Source organism: Mytilus trossulus, chromosome 11, assembly GCF_036588685.1.
Source record: "Mytilus trossulus isolate FHL-02 chromosome 11, PNRI_Mtr1.1.1.hap1, whole genome shotgun sequence".
NCBI lineage: Eukaryota > Metazoa > Mollusca > Bivalvia > Mytilida > Mytilidae > Mytilus > Mytilus trossulus.
In genome coordinates, this window is record NC_086383.1 from 63381343 (window position 1) to 63403801 (window position 22459).

At 33.7% G+C, this 22459-nt stretch overlaps 1 protein-coding gene across 1 annotated transcript in view; it reads left to right on the plus strand.

The window, feature by feature from the left end:
* LOC134691399 (uncharacterized) overlaps positions 1-20510 on the plus strand; it is a 37128-nt gene extending 16618 nt beyond the window's left edge. Inside the window, exons 6-12 of the mRNA XM_063551926.1 lie at positions 548-1362; positions 4731-4761; positions 8181-8452; positions 12848-12875; positions 16671-16997; positions 17735-18034; positions 20151-20510. Coding sequence (XP_063407996.1) covers positions 548-1362; positions 4731-4761; positions 8181-8452; positions 12848-12875; positions 16671-16997; positions 17735-18034; positions 20151-20503 — 2126 coding nt within the window. The 3' untranslated portion in view covers positions 20504-20510. The remainder of the gene's footprint in view (positions 1-547; positions 1363-4730; positions 4762-8180; positions 8453-12847; positions 12876-16670; positions 16998-17734; positions 18035-20150) is intronic.
* The last annotated feature ends 1949 nt before the right edge of the window (positions 20511-22459 follow it).

Consider the following 22459-nt stretch of genomic DNA (forward strand, 5'->3'; position numbering starts at 1 on the left):
TGCATATTAGACATTGTATGATCATCATCGTACTACTCATGAAAGGGGTGACAAGGTCTTTTGTTACATGTATTAATGCTTTTTCTATTTTGAAACTCATCAAATGAGAGCTTTTTTGTAATCATCAGTTCATTACCCGTCGTAGAAGTATTGTGATCTTTTGTTATAGGTATTTATGCTTTTTCTTATTTTATATGAAACAGCTACTGTAAATTCACCAGTTATTGCGAGGTTTTTATAAATGCAACATAAAATTAAGGGAAGAAGCTTGGTATAAATTTCAAATAAGCAGAAAAAGGAAATTTGTATACCAAAAAGTATAAGTTGATGCTTTTTACAAACAAACTGGTTAAAGAGTGTAATGAGGAAGTTCGACTATGTTTACATTAGAAAGGTTGATGATGAAATTACAAAACGGTTGACCGACAAGATAAGTCTGTGCCCATATTACTCCCGACTCTTTGTTTTATTATATTTGTTAAAATTCATATCATGTAAAGATGTTAATTGATTAATTGCAAGCACAAGTCTTAATCTAATTTTCTAGACAAGCAATTCTGGCCAAGTAAGACTACAGTACATGCCATTTTCAAAAAGATGTCAGAAAGCGGAACAATACAAAGAGGGGAACTGTATCAGATCTGGGAACAAGAAGCCTTCAGTAAAGTATTACCTTATAAAAAGTATATATTTGATATGCTTATTCACCTTGATATTGTGTCAGAGCAGCGTAGATATAACACAAAAACTGGACGTCGCCAATCAGGGATTAACTTCTTTGTTCCTTGTATGGTTACAGCGAGAAATACTACCAAGTTCATGACCGAGGAATGCACACCAAAAAGAGCTATAGGTTTAGCATTCACTTTTAAAGGAGCTATAATTCCTCCAGCTTTGCCAAACCGACTCTTCAGTGCATGTCTTAATATGTGGAATGTGAAAACCTATAAAGAACAAAAAGGAAAAGGTACAACTGGAGAAAAGAAAGAGATCAAACTCCTGTTTTCGGGATTTCTTGGCCTGTCGTATGACAAGGCACATGATATTGTTGTATGTGTTGAAGCCAACAGAATTTATCTTTACATAGTCCACAAGACCTCCAATGACCTAATAGTATCCGATATCGCCACAAGTATCAAGGAAAGCTTCTATATTACATTGGAGAGAATAATAGAATTCTATCAGTCAACAGTCCATGCCAGAGCTAGCAGTTTGAACAAACCTTTCCAGGTTGAATATACTTGCTCCAAGTTAGAATGCTTTATCACTGAGGAGGAGGCTTTGCAAAGAGTCGAATGGGTGTGTGAAAAGCATACGTTGGTGCATAAAAGAAACCATTGGAACGTTTGGAATCAAGATCAGGTATATTTTAATAATAGTGAAATAGTAACAACAATGCTCGTAATTTTCAAATAGGACGTATCTGTTAAATAAACAAATTTATGCTGTTTTTGATAGGTTACTAACACCAATGAACACGGTCTTTGCCTTATATCCTTGCTTGGTATTCTACATCTGCTTCAACGTTATTTTTGTTCGTTTTAACATGAACATGACATTGTACGGTATTTGAAAATATTCTTTACAGAAAGCGTTTTCTTAAAGAAAAGAAAAGCATGAACATAATCTTGCTATTCAGAACGTTTAGTGTATCCCGTTATGACATAGGATTGCCGCTTCTTTCACTGAATATTGGATAAGCCTTCACAATAAATTAGCCATTATTATTTCTATCTTCTATGCACTTGATTTGGAAAATATCCAACGAGTCTGTATGATGCACCAAAGTGTTAAACATACTCTACATATCGAAATGTGAGGTACAGAAAGTGGATACCACGTAACCTATTTAAGAATATCTGTGATATCATGCATTTTCCCATTACATTATGCTAGGCACTTTCAACTCCAGTATTACATGGGTTTTGTGTGTCGATTTTTTCTTTGAAAAAAAATCATTTTTTGGTTGTGTCTTTTTTTAAGTAGAAATAAACGTTTTTAGTCTCTAACAAATTCATCATGCATCATTCTAAGACACATTATCACAATAATATATTTGAAGGTTACATACATGTGTACCCTTCTTAAATTCAAATAGTTGTATTCCATTAAATATAACTGCACTTGAGCAATCCAGTTTAAGCCAATAACGTTGCTTATTTTATTTTTGAGTAGCCAACAACTAATTTTTGGCAGAACTCTTTAAAGATGTCAAATAAAATAAATGTTTAGCACCATGCAAGAATAAACGTTGCCACACAGCATCGTTATAGATTGTTTTTCCTTACAATTGCATTTTTGAAGATATCAAATCATACCTACATATCGTATGAGATAATCATGACAATGTCGGGGGGTAAAGCATGCAACATCGTTTGAATTTTATGATTTCCCCAATATGTTTATGGTGTACGAACATGTTTGTGTTTGTGTTATATCTTAAAACATAGAAAAGATAGAGGTTTATGCACAACGCAAAATGTAGTCAATATAAAAAAGAAGATGCGGTATGATTGCCAATGAGACAACTATCCACAAAGACAAAAATTACACAGACATTAACAACTATAGGTCACCGTAAGGCCTTCAACAATGAGCAAAGCCCATACCGCATAGTCAGCTATAATAGGCCCTGATAAGACAATGTAAAACAATTCAAACGAGAAAACTAACGGCCTTATTTATGTAAAACAATGAACGAAAAACAAATATGTAACACATAAACAAAGGACAACCACTGAGTTACAGGCTCCTGACTTGGGACAGGCACATTCAAAAATAATGTGGCGGGGTTAAACATATTAGCACACTATTACTATTTTGTTTTTATTTGAATATTTTCACGTTTTTAAGAAGAGTGATTTTCCACCAGTTAATTCGGTCGACCTTCTAGTAATTGACTATCGGTAAAATAAAAAAAATCTAGTGGCTACAATATCTTACTTTTACATATAGCTCATATAACAGGGCTTAATTGAGATCTTATAATTTCAAACAAATCGTTCTGAATGCGTTTGCAATTACACGAATGTTCTATATACGTTTACTTCTGCTTTTTGTATATTTAATTTCTTGCATGAATTTTGTAGATTTTACGAATTACATCTGTTTGTTTTCCTTATTCATGTGAAGTCCATTAAACATCAGTTGTACACATAATCTGACAAAAGTATGTGAGATTTCCCATGACGTACCTATAACCATATCTCTTCTACGGGCTATAATGCTTCTCAAATTATTACGCAGGCTATGCAAACCTTCACAAAATAATCTACATACACTTAAATAGTGAACCCCATACCATACAGCGGATTCTTATCAGTTTAATCACACCTAGGAGATCCGATAGGTCGGTTGTACAGACTTAATACATTTTATGGTGATATAGGTATTGAAAATTCAGAAATTATAGCGATGTTTGTATTTATACAAATAGTGCGACTGGGTTAGTACCGTATTAGTTAAAACTCGCATTCTGATTTATGATATATGCATCTGATGCAATGATTAATCTCGCGTTATTGTGTACTCTTAATAAATCGCCATAATAAATTCACGCAATAATTTTATGAATTTACAGCATTCAAAATATTATCTTGAAAACTATAATAGATTAGTAAAAAAAAGTACACCGCAAGAATGTGCTTTAACAAAAAATGAAGCAATTGGAGTAACCTCTTGAGATTTATTACCCTTAAAATCACATGACAAGAGTCATCGAAACCACTGAATACTTTCAGGAGTAATTGTCTTTTCAATTGCAATTTTTTAGAATAATTTTGGATGTTTGTGATATTAACTAGAAAGCTATAAAATTCGAAAATTCATCAAATTGCTCAAACTATTATCAACTTTTATCATATATTTAGTAATAAATACAGTATTTCGAATATTTGATAAATAGCTTACTGTTTAATCCGTATCGTTCAACTTTGAGGCACACCCTTTATCACATCCCTTTATCCCACCCCTTTATTCCACCCTTACTTAAATTCTTCCTTCATGTATAACAGTAGTGATTCTGACTAAATTATATGAAATCTATGCTTTAATTAATGCAAGCTTCTCAAAAAGTGTTTTTCCTTAATGGGTCCTAAATGAAACGGTCATTAGGGCCTGACGTCATTTATTGAATGACATCATTGTTTGGCATGTGACATCACAGACTTCGAGCTTTCATATTATCTGGCACACGACATGCAACTATTAAAACGAACTCAATGGATATCCTACAACACACACACACAAAATGCAACAAACAAAACATTTCTATCAACAACAGGTTGCAAATTGTAAGGTAACCCAGGTGCCTCGGTTGAATACCTAATTGTTCTTTTAATGCTTTTATAACAAGAAAAAAAGTAAATCTTACGGTAACCAAGGGTAGGGATCAGAAAGCAGTACTCTACTGTTCAAATATATGATAAAGCCTATAAAACATGGCAAAAACCGTATCACAAGCCGTATCATCCTCGACTAATATCATCTCCTGGCCCTTAAGGCCCTCGGGCTGATATTGGTATCTCGGGATTATACAGCATATGATAGTGATTTTGTCATGTATTATTCTCTAAGTAGAATGCATATTTTTGGCAGATGAGTGATCATATCAATTTTGTAATTTTGTAGATGCAATGTAATTATTTCAATTTCTTTTCAATCTTTTGTTATCATTCAACATATTCATAGACATAAGACAATGGTTAATTGCCAATTTTATCTTTGTTTAGACAAAAGAAGAATGTGAAGATAATTGTCAAGGTATGTATTTTGTCGTAAATCTTAAAGAATATCTAACGAAACGAGGTTAATGGACATGTACATCTGTATACACTCATCTGAGACGGAACGGTTTATGGTATACTGTAGTACGTCCCTCCATTTATCCGCTCATATGTACATGTACGTATGTCTGTTTAAAACACAACAATACTCACACACCGTTTGATAGAAAACGTGCATTCTTGGATTTTTGTACATCATATTCTCTCTACCATACTACAAAGTGCATATGGCAAGTTTTATTGAATGATGTTATGGGAGTTTTAGAACGTTGGCCATATTGTGTACAATAAAAAGTAAGAAAATCTCGTTTAAATGAAAATTCTCATTTTTGGTAGAACTGTTACCATTATTTGTAAAGGAGTATATATGGAAGTGTTTAACGACCTTGACTGGCTTTTCAGCCCTCGCACGGTCGGTAAAGGAGTAGGTCCGGTTCATCATCAAATTCCCGGTTCATTCAACGAAAGTTTTTGGACACTTTTTAAACACTTAAGTGTCTATTTCAATTGATTCGATTAGTTGATGTGAAAGATTTTAACTGATTTAGTAATTAAAAAACGCTCTAGTTCAAGCTATTGTAAATATGAAAATTCTATCAAACATGTTAAAAAACCGTCACTTTTCAGATGGTTTTTGTCAAACATGAAAGTGGCCGCATACGCGTTCATCCTCAACCTTTATATATGTTTTGTATTATCATCAAATACAACTTACATTTCAATATTATGAATGAACACGAATGCGGCCACTTTCATTTTAGACGGAAACCGATGCTAAAAATGCTAACATTTTGAAGATTTCAGTAATTTAGCATGACTTGATGATGCTTTAACGCGATATTTGTGCATTGTATTGTCAAAAACAGCTCATATTTATATAGCAGAAGCATTTTACTTTCCAAAATATAGCTTAAAGATTACATTTTCACAATTTTCTAAAACTGCTATATCTTGGGGCCAAAAAGGGTTCTTACTGAACCTAATCCTTTTGTAGTTGACCACATTGTACCCTCATATTGATTGAAACATTTTCCCGGACAAAGTTATAGGACGTTCACCATTTTTGGACTAGCATACCAAAATGACTTATTGTGTATGCAATTCACCCGACACCGTTGGACAAAAATCATGTATACTACTTATTAGTACTGATTGTCATCATGTGCTGCTCTCCATATTTTACCATCATTTTGTTTAGTTTGAATCATTCGGAAGATATTTTACTTGTATTTGATTATCTGATCACAATACTGTAAACCAACTAATTTTCACGGATACTTTATTTCGCGTTCAGCCTTTTCTAGCCCACTTCGCGGCGATTTATTTTCGCGATTTTCTAATTGACTTTATGTAGTAAGATATGAAAATCAATTTAAGCGACGATTTATACTCGCGTTATTTATCTACTCGCGAAAGTCGCGAAATTAAATCACTCACAAAAATTAGTTGAATTACAGTATTACCTTTTAAAGACAACTAATCCAAAAACTGTTTACAGACATGACTCATACCTTGTAAGATTGTTTGCCACATTTGTTGTTTACCATAAAGTACAGACAATTTTATGAATGTCGGAACAGACCTATATATATGCAGGAACAACAGATGTATATATACATGTCAAAATTAACAACAAAACAATTCTGAAGGAAAATATTCATGGTATAATGTAATCAAATGTCTTATTGTAAAACCTTAAATAATACACACAATGATAATCTTTATTAACACAGCGACGGGAGACATCCGCTACCTCCACAGAATCTAGTGATTTCTTCATCCGTTCCAACATATGATAATGCCATCACGATTTGGTCGACCGTTGAGGAGTATCGGATTCACAGATTGCGACAAATATGTCCCAATTTGTCTGAATCAGAATCGTGTCATCTTTTACTGGATTATGACATGACCAAAAAAGACTTAACAACAAGTGTGTACTTAGTATACATGAGTATAACTGTATCACGACGGGTGCCTGATTTTGACATCACTTATCACTTTCTTCTTTGAATGTATTTTGTTAGGGCGTGGTCATCTTTCCTTCAACTTATGAGATTTAAATGTCCTCTTTATTTTTTTTCACTTCTTTTTTTTTAAGTTTGAGAAGCAAACTAAATTAACACTAGCATCTTAAACACCAAAGACTCACCGAGTAGTAGTTTGATTAGAATATTTGAAGTGGGCGTTACTTGTGATGTTGTCGCCTTTCTTTCTATAGAATTGAATAATTGTACTTTACTTCAATACAGTGCAGGGGATATTAAAAAGTAGAATAACAAAAATTCTAAACTCCAAGGAAAATTAAAAGCGTAAAGTCAAATTGCAAAATCAAAAGCCCATACACATCAACCGAACAGACAACATTTGGTATATTCCTGACTTGGTACAGGCATTTCCTTGTGTAGAAGATTATGAATAAAATGAAAATATTAAAACTTAGTTTAATAGCAAGCTAAACATCTTACTTGATAACAGTTGCATAGACTTGCATTATATTGACAACAGCGTGTGAGCAAAACAAACAGATACAATCAAAGGTCAACCTCAGCAATTTGTTGGATGAGTTAAAAATCAGTCTATTGGAATATTTTGTTGAGATTGATACTGCTTAGTGGAGAAATTAGCAAATATGCAAGATATAATGTTAATGCGTGGAAACTAGAAATAATAATGTATCATGTTGATCATGTCAGTAACCTTGCTCTGGCTGCAGGAAAGATAGTAAATGTTTGGATAGCAGTTGTACTATCTAAGTGTTACTGTGTGTATAGAATGTGCGTTGTGCAATTTTATGAAATCTGTCAGCTGCATAAAAATAAAGGTAATGAATTCAATGATCAATTTAAAAATCAATTACAATAACTTGTAATCACCTGATAGTCATAATGTTTATGCCCCACCTACGATAGTAGAGGGGCATTGTGTTTCTTGTATATGCGTCCGTTCATCCGTCCGGCCGTTCTTCCGTCTTTTCGTCCGTTCGTCTGTGTGTTTGTCCCGCTTTAGGTTAGAGGTTTTGGTCAAGGTAAATTTTGATGAAGTTGAAATCCAATCAAATTGAAACTTAGTACACATGTTTACTATGATATGATCTTTCTAAAATGTCAAATTAGATTTTTGACCCAAATTCCACGTCCTACTGAACTTAGAAAATGATAGTGCGAGTTTCATGATAAAGTTGTTGATTAAAGTTTTTGGTCAATGTAGTTTTTGATGAAGTTGAAGTCCAATCAACTTGAAACTTAGTACACATGTTACCTATGTTATGATCTGTCTAATTTAAATGCCAAATAAGATTTTAAACCCAATTTCACGGTTCACTGAACATAGAAAATGATAATGCGAGTGGGCCATCCATGTACTATGGACATATTCTTGTTCATTATGTTTTAGGTCTAAGTGTAGATGCATTGAATCAGATCCCAAGTGATACAGAGTTATTGCGTTTTTCATCCAACTTTGAACCAGAAATGATGCATGAATTGGCAACACATCTACGAATGCTTCCTAAATGGAAAAAAATCATGTTTAATCATCCACAGGAAATAGAGATTGCAACATTTCTATTTTTGATTGAATGGAAAAGGAAAAATTCAAAAGGAAAGTTTAAGGTGCTGGCTGACGTTGTAGGAAAAATGAATTTAACAGTGCATACGCTATGTTATGTAAGTACAAATATACATTTAAAGCATGACAATACTCGTTGACTTTAAATGATAACGTCAAAATGCAAGATATTATGAACAACATGTATTTTGTACACACTCTGAAATAACCACACATTTAGTTATTTATAAAATAGGACAGCGAGATGTTTAATTTTATTTTAAAAAAAATTAAAAGTCATTTCAAATATGTGTGATTTACAAAACCAATGTTTTGCAATTGTCAGGAGGTAGTATACCATCAAACTGAAATACCAAACAAAATGTTTTGATGATACATGGGTGATTGGTCAACTGCTATTGTCCGGCCATCTTTGCATTGGATTTATCTGTATAAATATTTCTCCCGTAAATCAAAGTATTAAGGCATTCATATGTATAGTTTTCAAACATTCTGCATACATGTTATTAGGAAATTAGAAATCTGTAAAAAAAAAAGCTTGTATGTCCTTTTATTGTGTTGACATGAATATCAATTACATGGTCATTCTTATAAATTTTCTGTTTACAAAACTTTGAATTATTCGAAAAACTAAGGATTTTCTTACCCCAGGAGTAGATTACCTTAGCCGTATTTGGCACAACTTTTTGGAATTTTGGGTCCTCAATGCTCTTCAACTTTGTATTTGTTTGGCTTTTTAACTATTTTGATCTGAGCGTCACTGATGAGTCTTATGTAGACGAAACGCGCGTCTGGCGTATAAAATTATAATCCTGGTACTTTTGATAACTATTTACACCACTGGGTCGATGCCACTGCTGGTGGACGTTTCGTCCCCGAGGGTATCACCAGCCCAGTAGTCAGCACTTCGGTGTTGACATGAATATCAATTATATGGTCATTCTTATAAATTTTCTGTTTACAAAACTTTGAATTATTCGAAAAACTAAGGATTTTCTTACCCCAGGAGTAGATTACCTTAGCCGTATTTGGCACAACTTTTTGGAATTTTGGGTCCTCAATGCTCTTCAACTTTGTATTTGTTTGGCTTTTTAACTATTTTGATCTGAGCGTCACTGATGAGTCTTATGTAGACGAAACGCGCGTCTGGCGTATAAAATTATAATCCTGGTACTTTTGATAACTATTTACACCACTGGGTCGATGCCACTGCTGGTGGACGTTTCGTCCCCGAGGGTATCACCAGCCCAGTAGTCAGCACTTCGGTGTTGACATGAATATCAATTATATGGTCATTCTTATAAATTTTCTGTTTACAAAACTTTGAATTATTCGAAAAACTAAGGATTTTCTTACCCCAGGAGTAGATTACCTTAGCCGTATTTGGCACAACTTTTTGGAATTTTGGGTCCTCAATACTCTTCAACTTTGTATTTGTTTGGCTTTTTAACTATTTTGATCTGAGTGTCACTGATGAGTCTTATGTAAACGAAACGCGCGTCTGGCGTATAAAATTATAATCCTGGTACTTTTGATAACTATTTACACCACTGGGTCGATGCCACTGCTGGTGGACGTTTCGTCCCCGAGGGTATCACCAGCCCAGTAGTCAGCACTTCGGTGTTGATATGAATATCAATTATATGGTCATTCTTATAAATTTTCTGTTTACAAAACTTTGAATTATTCGAAAAACTAAGGATTTTCTTACCCCAGGAGTAGATTACCTTAGCCGTATTTGGCACAACTTTTTGGAATTTTGGGTCCTCAATGCTCTTCAACTTTGTATTTGTTTGGCTTTTTAACTATTTTGATCTGAGCGTCACTGATGAGTCTTATGTAGACGAAACGCGCGTCTGGCGTATAAAATTATAATCCTGGTACTTTTGATAACTATTTACACCACTGGGTCGATGCCACTGCTGGTGGACGTTTCGTCCCCGAGGGTATCACCAGCCCAGTAGTCAGCACTTCGGTGTTGACATGAATATCAATTATATGGTCATTCTTATAAATTTTCTGTTTACAAAACTTTGAATTATTCGAAAAACTAAGGATTTTCTAACCCCAGGAGTAGATTACCTTAGCCGTATTTGGCACAACTTTTTGGAATTTTGGGTCCTCAATGCTCTTCAACTTTGTATTTGTTTGGCTTTTTAACTATTTTGATCTGAGCGTCACTGATGAGTCTTATGTAGACGAAACGCGCGTCTGGCGTATAAAATTATAATCCTGGTACTTTTGATAACTATTTACACCACTGGGTCGATGCCACTGCTGGTGGACGTTTCGTCCCCGAGGGTATCACCAGCCCAGTAGTCAGCACTTCTGTGTTGACATGAATATCAATTATATGGTCATTCTTATAAATTTTCTGTTTACAAAACTTTGAATTATTCGAAAAACTAAGGATTTTCTTACCCCAGGAGTAGATTACCTTAGCCGTATTTGGCACAACTTTTTGGAATTTTGGGTCATCAATGCTCTTCAACTTTGTATTTGATTGGCTTTTTAACTATTTTGATCTGAGCGTCACTGATGAGTCTTATGTAGACGAAACGCGCGTCTGGCGTATAAAATTATAATCCTGGTACTTTTGATAACTATTTACACCACTGGGTCGATGCCACTTCTGGTGGACGTTTCGTCCCCGAGGGTATCACCAGCCCAGTAGTCAGCACTTCGGTGTTGACATGAATATCAATTATATGGTCATTCTTATAAATTTTCTGTTTACAAAACTTTGAATTATTCGAAAAACTAAGGATTTTCTTACCCCAGGAGTAGATTACCTTAGCCGTATTTGGCACAACTTTTTGGAATTTTGGGTCCTCAATGCTCTTCAACTTTGTATTTGTTTGGCTTTTTAACTATTTTGATCTGAGCGTCACTGATGAGTCTTATGTAGACGAAACTCGCGTCTGGCGTATAAAATTATAATCCTGGTACTTTTGATAACTATTTACACCACTGGGTCGATGCCACTGCTGGTGGACGTTTCGTCCCCGAGGGTATCACCAGCCCAGTAGTCAGCACTTCGGTGTTGACATGAATATCAATTATATGGTCATTCTTATAAATTTTCTGTTTACAAAACTTTGAATTATTCGAAAAACTAAGGATTTTCTTACCCCAGGAGTAGATTACCTTAGCCGTATTTGGCACAACTTTTTGGAATTTTGGGTCCTCAATGCTCTTCAACTTTGTATTTGTTTGGCTTTTTAACTATTTTGATCTGAGCGTCACTGATGAGTCTTATGTAGACGAAACGCGCGTCTGGCGTATAAAATTATAATCCTGGTACTTTTGATAACTATTTACACCACTGGGTCGATGCCACTGCTGGTGGACGTTTCGTCCCCGAGGGTATCACCAGCCCAGTAGTCAGCACTTCGGTGTTGACATGAATATCAATTATATGGTCATTCTTATAAATTTTCTGTTTACAAAACTTTGAATTATTCGAAAAACTAAGGATTTTCTTACCCCAGGAGTAGATTACCTTAGCCGTATTTGGCACAACTTTTTGGAATTTTGGGTCCTCAATGCTCTTCAACTTTGTATTTGTTTGGCTTTTTAACTATTTTGATCTGAGCGTCACTGATGAGTCTTATGTAGACGAAACGCGCGTCTGGCGTATAAAATTATAATTCTGGTACTTTTGATAACTATTTACACCACTGGGTCGATGCCACTGCTGGTGGACGTTTCGTCCCCGAGGGTATCACCAGCCCAGTAGTCAGCACTTCGGTGTTGACATGAATATCAATTATATGGTCATTCTTATAAATTTTCTGTTTACAAAACTTTGAATTATTCGAAAAACTAAGGATTTTCTTACCCCAGGAGTAGATTTTCTTAGCCGTATTTGGCACAACTTTTTGGAATTTTGGGTCCTCAATGCTCTTCAACTTTGTATTTGTTTGGCTTTTTAACTATTTTGATCTGAGCGTCACTGATGAGTCTTATGTAGACGAAACGCGCGTCTGGCGTATAAAATTATAATCCTGGTACTTTTGATAACTATTATAACCTTTATCACAGAACTCCTCGACAATTATGTTCCCAAAGATACATGTAATAATCAGTCCACATTGATTAACAAAAAAATGAATGTTATTCTCCTCTTTATATCTATAAGTTAATGATTACATGGCGAAAAACACCAAAAACCACAAACCTATTTTTCAACTTTACACTTGCATATGCGAAGATTTTTTTTAATAAGTATTTGCAAATAAACAGTATACAATTAAGATGTGATACATGTATGATTGCTAATTAGACAACTATACACTCTAGACTATATCAAAAGCAACCTTTGAACTTCTACATGTCATGCTACGACCTTTACCAATAAGTTAAACACACAAGCTGATATATAGGAGAGGCAACGGAATTTCAAAAGGAAACCCACCAGTCGTGTGTAAACAAAAACAATAACGTTAACCTGCCAGTGAGCGCTATGTTATCGTCTAACATTTTATTTACAGGTGAGACGAGTCACAAAAGCAGAAACAGGTAAGGTGTAAAAACCTTGTTTCGCGTTTGAAATGCTAAATAAAGTTTTGTATCTATGGCACACAATTGTAAAACTTGATTGTAGTGTTTACACCGTGGACAAACTAGTCAATGACATGAAATTTTCAAAAATAAATCCGATAAAAGATTTTTCTTATAACCTTTTCATATGTTAATTATCTCTTGGAATTCATATGTTAATTATCTCTTGTTTTCAAAACAAATACAGACACGGATTAAACACTATATTAATCAAATTCGTTAATCTTAAAAAGAAAGTTAAAGACAGAAATCCACTAAACAGCGGCACAACTTTAGAAAATGTTAAAAGCAGTGCTGACTTCTTTATTGTAATTGGACATTTTTTTCAAATTTCTTCTTTGACGTGTTTGAGATAACTACCTGGACAAATCACATTTAAATTAGTAGACAATGATTCCTTATTGATGTTTTCTTGTTCCAATTTGACCTTGTAGGTACCTGTTTTTTCGCCTTTCATAACAACATGAACTACGAGATGGTTACAAAAATTCCAAGAGATAATTAACATATGAAAAGGTTATAAGAAAAACATAACAAACATGTTTCGATATGCTATTAATGATTATGATCTGACAGTTTTAAAACTTCTGTTCTGCAAAATCTTTCAAACATTGGAGAGCTACAAAAAAATCTCATATGCCTATTAACTGGCACACATAAGCAGCCCCAATTCTATGAAAGTTCCCATATAGAAACGATTTTTTTCTTAAACTATAATGTATATGCTTCATCCTCAAAACAAAACTGGTGAAAAATTATGTATGGGGTAATTTTATGCGAACATTGTGCACACTGTTCCAATCATTCAATAGTTGATAAAAACCGATGACAAAGTCAAATGTTATTTCTTACTGTTTAAATTTTTAAATATTTATTTTCTAATATGAGAAATCCCAGAAACAGGCAAGTTTAATGCTGCAAACAAAGTTGTTTCAATAAGTTTTAAAACATACATTTTGTATACATAGAGTCCAGGTGGTCGTGTGCTCTAGCGGGACGGCTGCAGTGCAGGCGATTTGGTGTCACGATATCACAGTAGCATGGGTTCGAATCCCGGCGATGGAAGAACCAAAAATTTGCGAAAGCAAATTTACAGATCTAACATTGTTTATATATATAGCCTCTATTGTTTACATATTATTATAGAAATACGTTGCTTTCATGTCAATATATACTTTTTAGCTCACCTGGCCAAAAGGGCCAAGTGTGCTTTTCTCGTCGTCGTCCGTCGTCGTTAACTTTTACAAAAATCTTCTCTAAAACTACTGGGCCAAATTTAATCAAACTTGGCCACAATCATCATTGGGGTATCTAGTTTGAAAGTTGTGTCCGGTGATCCGGTCAACAAACCAAGATGGACGCCATGGCTAAAAATAGAACATAGGGGTAAAATGCAGTTTTTGGCTTATAACTCAAAAACCAAAGCATTTAGAGCAAATCTGACATGGGATTAAATTGTTTATCATGTGAAGATCTATCTACCCTGAAAATTTCAGATGAATCGAACAACCGGTTGTTGGGTTGCTGCCCCTGAATTGGTAATTTTAAGGAAATTTTGCTGTTTTTGGTTATTATCTTAAATAGTATTATAGATAGAGATAAACTGTAAACTGCAATAATGTTCAGCGAAGTAAGATTTACAAATAAGTCAACTTAACCAAAATGGTCGGTTGACCCCTTTAGGAGTAATTGCCCTTTATAGTCAATTTTTAACCATTTTTCGTAAATCTTAGTTATCTTTTTCAAAAATCTTCTCCTCTGAAACTACAGGGCCAAATTAAACCAAACTTGGCCTCAATCATCATTGGGGTAGTTATTTAAAAAATTGTGTCCGTTGGTCCGGTCAACCAACCAAGATGGCGGTTATGGCTAAAAATAGAACATTTGGGTAAAATGCAGTTTTTGGCTTATAACTCAAAAACCAAAGCATTTAGAGCAAATCTGACATGGAGTTAAATTGTTTATCAGGTCAAGATCTATCTGCCCAGTCATTTTCAGATGAATTGGACACCCCGTTGTTGGGTTGCTGCCCCTGAATTCGTAATTTTAAGTAAATTTTGTTGTTTTTGGTTATTATCTTGAATAATATTATAGATAGAGATAAACAGTAAACAGCAATAATGTTCAGCAAAGTAAGATTTACAAATAAGTCAACACAACCAAAATGGTCAATTGACCCATTGCCCTTTATAGTAAATTTTTTAACCATTTTTCGTAAATCTTAGCAATCTTTTACAAAAATCTTTTCCTCTGAAACTACTGGGCCAAATTTAACCACACGTGGCCACAATCATCATTGGGGTATTATGTTTAAAAATTGTGTCCGATGACTTGGTCAACTATTCAAGATGGCCGCCACGGCTTAAAATAGAACATAGTGGTAAAATGCAGTTTTGGGATTATAACTTAAAAACCAAAGCATCAAGAGCAAATCTGAAAAGGGTAAAATTGTTTATCAGGTCAAGATTTTTTTGCCCTGAAAATTTCAAATGAATCGAAACAAACCGTTGTTGGATTGCTGCCCCTGAATTGGTAATTTTAAAGAAATTTTGCTGTTTTTGGTTATTCTTGAATAATATTATAGATAAAGATAAACAATAAACAGCAATAATGTTCAGCAAAGTAAGATTTACAAATAAGTCAACACGACCGATATGGTCAGTTGACCCCTTTAGGAGTGACTGCCCTTTATAGTCAATTTTCAACATTTTTCATAAATTTTTGTAGATTTTTCGAAAATATTTTCCACTTTAATTACTGGGCCAAGTTCATTATATATAGAGACAATTGTAGCAACAACAATTTTCAGTAAAGTAAGATCTACAAACACATCACCATCATCAAAACACAATTTTGTTATGAATTTATCTGTGTCCATTGTTTAATATGCTCATAGACCAAGGTGAGCGACATAGGCTCTTGAGAGCCTCTAGTTTTATTAATGTGTTTTATCGTACAACATTTAGGTTTTACCTCACTGTATCAATTATACTTTCATTTATGTGAAATAATCATAAGACTTCTTTGAGATTTTTTTTAGAAAGCTTCATATTATACTTTGCCCATAAACCTTCCATTAGATTTTTGTTCAATATAACGCGAAACAGTTTTTAGACGTTGGTGTGCCAACAAAATACATATTACTCAAGCAAATTAAATCATCATAGATAACTTGATTGATTTTTTTTGTATTTGCGTCAGACGCGCGTTTCGTCTACAAAAGACTCATGAACGCCAATTCTAAACAAGCCTAACCCAATATTTTGTTGTCGTGTGATTAATAATATCCAAAATTTGCATCTCGATTACATTTTATAAGACTCACAACAATCTAGTGCAAACATATACTTATGTGTTTTAATCTTATCAACAAAATACCACGCAGTCCCAATACTTTCATCTCAAATAGACTTCTCGCTAAAAATAATCTTATTATTTGATTTCTTATAAAAAAAAGAGAGAGTCACTTTAAAAGTTACAACAGGCAAGAGTTTTTCTTAAGCAAGTATCTGTTTAACATAATGATAATAATAAAATGAGTATATTAAGTGTTTGACAAGAACAAGGTAATTTTGAAAACTAACACTACATAAGTACATCAAGTATATAAGACACATTTCATCATTTTTATATCAGCCAAACTTCAAATCGAAAGCGAAAATGCATAAAACTAAATGTAAAACTTAAAGTGCAACATGTGTTGATTGCAGTTAGATTTTATATTGAATTGTACTGATTATTTTTTTCTTTAAGATATTCCTGATGAAATCCTAGATTGCATTCCAACAGATGAAATTATAGACTCCTTAGCACCACAAATTGGCCAAAAGTTCTTTCAACTAGGAACAGAACTAGGGTTATCTGTAGCAGAATTAGAAAATATAAAAAATAATCATTGCAGTGACTTGGCAGCTCAGAACAAGAAAGTATTACTGGGATGGAGGGAAGACAAAAAATTAAAACCTTCGATCGAAGTGCTTGCACAGGCTTTAGTCAACATTGACAGAGGAGTAGATTGCTTGGAGGATATTATAGAAGATATAGATGTTAATACTTTCAGAGCAACAGAGGATATTACAGGTAAAGTTCAATAAAACAAATTGTAATGCCCGCTCAAGATAGTCGGTAATTTGTAGTCACATACACTGTAAACTCAGTAAACCAGTTCATTATGATCCGAATGTTTAAAATTTATATGACCCTGTCCAGTGTTTAGCCTAATGTCATGTGTCACTCAACTTGATATTGTGATAGTATAAATTAAATACATTTCAAGGTTAAAATTGTCGGTTAAAGTAGCTTACCATAATTTAAAATTGTATTATAGGTTCGTATAAGATATGACCATTATACACTAATCAAACTACCTCTCTGTAACTTAGGGAATCCACCATTCTTCAAGTCGGAACATATTGCAATTTGAATTACCAAAAAGTGTTTTATTCTGAAGCGTGCATGAAACCTCAAAACAACATTGTGTACTGTTTGACATCAAAAGAGTTTCTACGATGTTGGAATGTAAAATTTAACAGAAGACTACACCATGTCACAAAATTTCATTTTTGTAAAGATTTTAAACCGTCATATTGACTAAAATCAACTGTTTTCTTTATTTTGCATTAGTATTGAGAACATAGTCATTTATTTAAAGAGTGTCCTACGTAAAACTTAGTTTTATTATCACAAGTAACTGTTATCGATTTATAAATTTGTGGTAACCTGTTTATTAAATAATTGCCTGTAAACATCTATTGGCAATATGCACATACTTGTCTCCATCTACTAGTAATTTAAATACCAATTGCTAATTGTTGCAGATAGAATTTGCGATCATCGTGATGAAATCATACAGGATATAGTTATAACCGATATCTTAGATGATATGATGACACACCTGGTGATTTCAGCAGATGATAGACGCCATATTGAACACTATCCACGACAAGATGATCAGAATAAAGCATTGCTTGAGATAGTGATTACAAGGAAGGAGCAGGCGTATTCATTGTTTGTTGATGCATTACAAAACAGTGGTTACACAGATCTAGCAAACAAACTGAGGTACGATTCACATGATGTGAGTTCAGATTCCACACCAGAACTTTCTGAAAATAAAGGTATGGTTGTATGTATGAAAATTTTTTGGAATGAATGCCAATGAGATACCTCTCCACAAGAGACCAAATGAAACAGCAATTAACAACTATATGTCACCGTACGACGTGTTTGTCCTATCATCAACAAGAAACTTATTTTGAGTCTAATTTATACATTTTAATGTAATATTTATATATAGTTACAGGTAATATATTTCTATTACACAAGATTTTGCAATTGAAATCACCATGCTATATGGTGTGATCGAACGATTGACATCACTTGTCATCTGTAAATTTGGATTAAATTATTATCAATTTTATTATCTGCAAGCAGTTAATCCCTTCTGGGTCATAGACACAAGACAATTGTTTTGGATGTTTGTATATGATCTGTAAATGACTTATTTTGAAGTGTTATATTTCTGTTTGATTGTTGATTAAGGTATTTCCTACACATGATCAGGTCACCTGATCGTAAGGACAAGTCATGGTATTGCCATCATTCTTAGTCCGATGTGGTCATCGGCCGATTTTGTACCTTTGTTCATCCCGCCTACAATAGAAAAGAGGCATTGTTCTTTTTTTGTTTGTGCGTTTGTACTTTATTCCGTTTGTCTAAAATCAGGTTTTCATACATGTATGTTTAATAGTTTACAATTTAGTCGTTGTCACATTTACTTAAATCTTAGTTCTTATATTCATCATGATATAAACGTTTTAAAATTATTGTTTTGACCCCGAGTTTACGGTTTAAAGTTCATAAACATGTGATAATGTTAACAAGGCATTGCGTACAACGGACAAATATTACTGTTTCACAAGGTCTTCGGAGGCCAAATTGTCTGAGTAGTTCATATACAGCGAATACAAGCATGTCAACACTGAGGTCGTAGGTTCGAACCCGCTCATGGAAGGTGCGTTCGTTTCCAATAGTAACTGACCAGTATCGCCAGTTTTTCCTGCCAATGATCGATTATTTTTTAACAGTGTTTAGAAATACTCTGGTTTTCAACACCGGTTAAAACCTGGTCGCCACACTGACAAATCAATAACCAATAGTGCAATCTTGTTTTAAAACCTTTTCTTTGAAACCATTGAAGTTATCAGTAAATGTTAAAGAAATAGTGTTCATGAAAAATATTGCAGATAAATGAACACAATCATTTATGAATAGTCATCTGTGTTCAATAATACATAGATATAAGAACATGTGGCATCAGTGCCAATGTGAAAATTCTCCATCCAAGACAGAATTTGTAAAAGAAAAACCATTATAGGTCAAATTACGGTGAACACGGAGTCGTGGTTCACCTCTAACAGTATCCTGTAAAGGGCCCCAAACATGACTAGTGAAAAATCATTCAATCGGGAAAACCAAAGGTATAACCTATTTTTTTTAAAAAAACGGGAAACGAGAAACACTTATTACCCACACCAACAAACGACAACTACTAATTATAAACATCAGGTTCCTGACTTAGAAAATGTACAAACAAATGAGTTGGTTTAAACGTTTTAATGGGTACCAGCATTCACCCTTGTTCGTAACAATAGGTATTGTTAAAATGGTTCACAGAAAATCAGTTTATACTGTACATAAAACCATACTTTAAAGTTAACACAACATTTCTCGGATTTTCAACGTGAATTGTTTTTATATATAAAGGTGTTAAACAACCAAATCATAGTACGTCACAATCCGGTTGCATACGAAAAAAGGTAAATGAAAATATTACCCTGAATTTGACAGTTGTAGAATATTAATCCAACATTTCATTGCAGCAAGAAATGTCTGGGTCATAAACATATACCTTAGATGTTTCTAGGCACCATTATTTTTTTATTGGTTGTCTCATTCAAATATTTTACTTAAGTTTGCATACAGGTTAAAAAGAGGTAAAAATTTATTGGCTTAACTTCCATTGATGGTTATTTTCTAATTTGCAATGAAATATTAAGTGATTGTTTTTCTATAGTACTGAACAGGATACAACTTTACTCATGCCATGCCAAGTATTTCTATATCTATAACAAAGATAACTTCTGCACAATTTTTTGAAAAGTGCAAATCTAACAAAGACTAGTAGGGGGAAATCAATGGTGGTATTACACCTAAACTTGAAACTATTTGTAGGATCATCGGAGTGGATTGTCCCATTATATAGAGTTCGTCTTCAGAAGAATTATTGCAAGATCATACGAGAGATAAATCATCAAACCATAGTAGATTACCTTATATCAACATCTCATTTCTCTCTTGGTGACAGTGAACAGATAGAATCTGGTAAAACTCAAATGGAAAAGAACAGATCATTGATGGATATTCTTTTACATGGACGTGAGGAAATTAGATATACTGAATTTCTCAAAGCTCTACGAAAGGAACCTGTATATAAAGACTTAGCAGATCAGATAGAACAAACAGAAGTTACCGACAGAGATAGGTCAATACTACAGAGTTGTCAAAAGATAAAAGGAAAAGATTAGTTTAATACATGTAATATAAGTATTGTGAACAGGCTATGCCCTGGGTACTGCACTTAGTAGATGCATGTATATCGTTTTATAGAACATGTGTCAGGTATATGTTTCAAACGAAAACATTGGTTAATACGATTCTGACATGCAAGCATTTATGCAGAATAAAATATAGTTTAATAGTTTCACCACGTACAATTAACATAAGACAGTACAATTATAACTTTTAATTAAACAGTGAAGCAATATTTTTTTAGATGCAAATGTATGACATATTTTTCAGAAATATATATACAAAATCAGGTGTCAATTAGAAATTAGAAGTAAGTGTTTGTTCTGTACATATTCATTTGATGTAAACTGACTTTTACTAAAAATTCTCATCAGTATTTTACTTTCATATGATCAGTAGTGAATACATGGCATATATAACGCCCGATAAATTAACATATTTATATTTCATTATTCTAATTATCATGTGAAATTCATTATTATAAAGTAGCCTCACTGTTTATGACGTATTTACACTTAAACCGTTGGATGTTGGATGTGTACTGATTGATAATTAAGTCTTAGATGCATGATTTTTTGTATTAGTTGTTTTTGGCTTGCACTATCTGTCAGTTACTGCGAGTACTCTCAGATCTGTACTTAGTGTCTTCTTGGTGTTTGGATGTACAGGTACCCGGCCACGACCACTCTGTGTTTTTGTTAGATATATTTCTATTTGTATCCATCTCGTGAGTTAAGCCTTTTTCAAATGACTTTTACAGTTCGTTCAATTCTTATGTTGTACTGTTACAGCACTGTTCCAGGTTAGGGAATGGTTAGATCCCGCTTACATGTTTAACCCCGCCACATTCTGTATTTATGTGCCTGTCCCATGTCAGGAGCTTGTAATTCAGTTGTTATCGTTTGTTGCTGTGTTACATATTTGGTTTTCGTTCATTTTTTTTGTACATTAATTATGCCGTTTAGTTTTCTCGTTTGAATTGTTTTACATTTGTCATTTCGGGGCCTTTTATAGCTGAATATGCGGTATGGGCTTTGCTTATTGTTGAAGACCGTGCGATGACATATAGTTGTTAGTGTCTGTGCCTCTTGTGAAGAGTTGTCTCATTGGCAATCATACCACATCTTCTTTTTTATAATTAGTCTTAGGGTGATCCATAAAATATATTCATTACTCGTTAATCTTTTAGAAGCATTTGATTCTAAATTCTTTAGAGTTGGGATTTGCTTTGTTTATTCAATATAGTGACCGTGCTATTAGTAGATAGGGATAAACGATATGCTGCCAATCCAATGAACGATTTTAGATGGAATGTATTGAAATTAGAAATCATTCGTATTGAAAGAAGCGTCGAATTATTTTTCATTGAGCGCATTATCTTATAGAGTTGAAAATGAATTTGTATACAATGAGTTATAGAGTGTACATAAACCAGACAGCATATCAGCAATTCGGAATCCTCACAAGAATATATGTGAATCAATAAACAGTCTTTCACAATGATATTATAATATAATGTTTAGTAAATATTTGAACTCTGGTTAATGTGGGATTAAGTTCTGAAATTGTGTACAGAAAAAAAATAATGCCTTTTTTATTATCTGCAGTTATATTAGAACATAGACGGATGACATTTGCGCCAATTTTGAAAATTTTCATTCTTCCATTTGCGCCGATTTTATATTTTTTCCTAATTGGATTTACAGGTAAGTTATAGGTAAGTTAATACTTTTACATTGGCTGAGCACAGAGTATCAGGACAAATCAAGTGACATTGCAATTGGTAAATGGCTATCCCAATGTTTCGGGTAACCATTCTTTTCCCTAAATGAAATCGATGACTGCTTCACGTTTGACATTGTCTGACGCTCCGCTCCTTCTGATGACAAATGTCATACATTCTTAGACAAGGTACAAGTACACATTCCATAACAGTCAACCAATTCGTGATG